Below are 3,822 nucleotides of genomic sequence, written 5' to 3' on the forward strand. Positions count from 1 at the left end.
TTTTTTTGTAAGATCTTATTTATTTGATACAAAAAGTTACAGTTAAGTTTTAAAATGGTGGTGGTATATTTTCATATGTCAAACAAGGAATTAAAAAAGTTAATTAACTTGGTTTTGATATTTATATTCTAAAATGATTATTATAAAAAGCCTCTGCAATGTGCAAAAAAAGGCTAGACAAAGACTACAGATGCAAGAGTTTGGTTTCTTTCAGTCAAATACTCGCATCCAACTCTACAGAAATAAATTCTGAAGAAAATTGTACAAAATAAAAAAGGGAGCGATTATAAAAAGGGAGGGAAAGTTATTTTGGCAGTTCTTCAATGATGATTCGGGAGACTGAATTCCATCCAGTAGAAGCATCTCCCCGTGGATAATCTGAGCAAGTCCCGACCCAGATGGCAATATCCACCAAGCCGGCATTGATCCCTTCACACAGACCTTCCACTGGTTAAAGACAAAAATCAGGTTACCTCAGCAGATGCAATCGCTTTGTATTTCACAACTGAAGGTGGGCACAGGTACTTAAGAACAACAGTTCATTGCAAGCTCATGCTATTTAGTTAAACCTGAATAGCATTTTTAGAAATAAAAACTATTACTTCGAGATATGGCAACATAGGTTAGAGAGTCATGCACTGCCTTTATCCACGCTGCTTCCCGACGCCTGTTGCAGTACCTGAAGCAGATCACAATCCACAGGATGGCTAAATGGGAGGTATACCTCTTCTTTAAATGTCCAAATTTACAAACTGGTAGCTGGGATATGGCTTCAACCCCATCCAGCCATCTTTTTAGCAGTGATGGGGAGGGGACACAGCCATACCTGGCTTCCGCAGCTAAGCCCTGCAAACACAATTGCCACCCTGTAATCCTTTCCACTCCTAATTCGCTGCTTCTGTATGAAGTTCCACTTCTGTTGCCCTTTTTTTTTTCCCCACTAGCACCATTAGTTGGAGGTGGGTCAATGAAGACAGGTGGGTCCTACCCCTTGATGAAAAAAACCTACCGTAGCTCTGGACGTTAGATTTCATGCAGTCATGAAACAGTACAGAGAGGAAAATGGAGAAAGAGTATAGACTTAACGTTACTCCCCTTTTCCTAGTGTCACCTCCTTTTATGTTGAATCACTTCACTAATTTGCCTTTTGCTTAGAAATTGAATAATTGTTCCTAGATATTTCACTTTGGAGATACTTTTGTGCCCCATCTGAAATTATAGTAGAAATTCCAGGAGGAATAAGTCTTATTTTATGCACAGATAATGTGCAAATATCAGTATTTTAAGCCAGGATGACACTGTCTGCTTGGCAGTAAGGCAGTTTCTCCACATGCTAATACAGCACAGAATGTCTCTGTATTCACGTTGTAGCAGAGATCAGTAGAACTCTCTGGATAGAAATCTCTTTCCATTTCTAAATTGCAGGATGTAAGTACCATGAAAAATACCACAGTAATAAAGTACCACTTAATAAATAATTCTAATACTGTTACTATTGATAGTCAACTGTGAGACAGCAGAGTAAGAGTAACAAGTGTTAGCTGGCCACTCTTCTGCCTCTTCGTTCAGTCTTTTGACCTTCTGAGGCAGACTGTGCTCTGCATTTGGTAACTACGTTTGCTGCTGGCTTCTACTCCATCTCTGTTCATGCAGTCTTGGCATACATACCTGAAGAAGTCCGGTGTATATTAATAGTAGAATTCAGCTCCGGGCTTCCTTGATCTAAATATATTATGGCTTCAATAGGAAGTGGCCCAGCACATTCTGCTCCGTTAAAAGTAAAGTACCAGCGCTGACAACAGGCATTTTTGCATTTTAGCCGAAGCGATCCACTGAAGAGAACGCGGAGAGCACTGTTCGAGCGCATCTTTGTAAATGTACATTCCTAAGAGGAGACAAAAATGCTTTGCTAGCAGCCTCTTGTTTTGAACCCATTTATTTTATATATATTTATGTTTAGGAGATATATTTATATTTAGGAATGTATTTCTATTTATTTCAGAATGTTTTGGCTATTCTCTTTAGTCCCTTCCCTCTGAAAAAAAAAAGAAGAAGAAAAAAGTAGAGCCTGGCAAATACCATACAGTGCAAAGACGCAAATCAGAAACAGCACCTCATAGATGGTAATGGAGAAGGGGGATTATGGAAATTCTTAATTTTATTTTGATAATACCTGCTGTTAAGTTGGTAACCTAGTTACCTTCTGGGGTTTATGTAAAGGGGTGTGAGCTGTCTGAAAGCTGCACTCAAGTCCTTGCATGAGAGGACAGTGTAATTTCTGTCTCAGTTACCAGAAATCCTGGATTTAACAATTATCACAAGATTTGTGAGAGGTTTAAACCCTGACAAAAGCTCCACAACTGAAAAAGACTTTCAGCCTTAACAGTTACAGATCTGGTCTTCTAAATGTACTCTTACACCAGCCACATCATTCTTGTGAAACACTATTACAGAAATGAAATGGGCACATAGCTGTGAAACGTAGCTGAGAAGAATCCGAAGTAGCTAAACCTTTGAGAAGTTCACCCTTACATGTAGAAAAAGGCTCCAATAGGAAATCTGTGTGATTGGCGCTACCCAGCTCATAGAGGCAGACCTAAAGCCCGCTGTGGTTGGTGAAGTGCAGCACCCTAGGCAAAGGTAACTTACTGCTATTTTCCCAAGATCGATGCCATAATTAAGTGCACTCCACGAACACTGCTTGAAGTTGGGCGTCCAGGATTCCTCGATGCTCTCGCGCATACACTCGCCCTTCTCCCCCTTCAGCCCGTCCCGTCCTGGGATCCCAGGTGTCCCGGGGATCCCGTTGGCTCCTGGGTTTCCATCCCGTCCAGGAACGCCACTGGGGCCTTGCAAGCACATGCCGTTGTACTGAAACACAGAACAGATCTTGCTGCTTCCGTCCATTAACTCCAAGGCTAACCAAGTTAAACACAAACAAACAACAACAACAAAACACAAAAACTCCTGCTGTGACACAAGCTAATGGGCTGTTTCTGCATCACCAAGAAAATGGATCCATAGAGGAAAAAAAAGGAAAAATAAAATTTCAAAGATAAGCAGTGCCAGCAGAATCTGCTGTAAATTAAGATGCCAATTATTTTATGAAAACATGCATAAATCCTAGAATTAAAAATTGGCCTAGTGCAAGTTTTAAAACCTGTTGGAAAACCTCAGAAGATTCAAAACATTCCAATACAGAAACAAAAAAATATAGAGAGTTATATGTTAACAGTTACTTTCTCCTAACCCACCATTGCTTGGGTAACTGTCTCAGCTAATAAGCTTTCATTATTATTTTTTCCTTTTTTTTTTTTTTAAAGTAGAGAAACTTTTGCATTTCCTAGAGAGCAGAGGTTAACGCTGCTTTTCTTCTGCCGCCATTCCTGCAGGGCAGAATCACGTCGCAAGTCAAGCCATGTGAGTCAGACTCCAGAGTGCACACAGCGTGTCAGTGCTGATGTGGACATGGGAAGCTGCACGCTGCAATCAGCCTGAACTCAGGATCCCCATCCGCAGCGGTGGGAAGGCATGCATGGGAGGACAGCACACTAACGCCCTCCCTAACATCACAATATTAGGAAAGGTCAATTGTTGCCCTCTCAAACTGCATGTTAACACACACTGCCTTCATACCTTACGAGATTTGGGCTTGCTGTCCTTGGAGAGTACGTTTGTGCAGCCCAGAGCTCATTCCCCCAGTGGCACGAGCGCTGGATGCCAGGGGGAGCACACACATATGGAGCCAGTGGAGCAGGCACAGAAACGTTGAGCAGGGGCTAGCGATCACAGGCCTTTTACTTTAAATGCTCTGTCCCGTCT

The 3,822-nt window shown here is 41.6% G+C and overlaps 1 protein-coding gene across 1 annotated transcript; it reads right to left on the bottom strand.

The window, feature by feature from the left end:
• Positions 1-13: 13 nt before the first annotated feature.
• Positions 14-2,868, bottom strand: CTHRC1 (collagen triple helix repeat containing 1). Its single transcript, XM_009277128.1, has 3 exons — positions 2,650-2,868; positions 1,669-1,885; positions 14-447 (listed from the first exon to the last, which is right to left on the bottom strand). The coding sequence occupies exons 1-3, from the start codon at positions 2,860-2,862 to the stop codon at positions 305-307; spliced, it is 573 nt and encodes a 190-aa protein (XP_009275403.1). The 5' UTR covers positions 2,863-2,868; the 3' UTR covers positions 14-304.
• Between the last annotated feature and the right edge of the window lie 954 nt (positions 2,869-3,822).

This window comes from Aptenodytes forsteri, unplaced genomic scaffold (genome assembly GCF_000699145.1).
Source record: "Aptenodytes forsteri isolate BGI_AS27 unplaced genomic scaffold, ASM69914v1 Scaffold145, whole genome shotgun sequence".
Taxonomy (NCBI): domain Eukaryota; kingdom Metazoa; phylum Chordata; class Aves; order Sphenisciformes; family Spheniscidae; genus Aptenodytes; species Aptenodytes forsteri.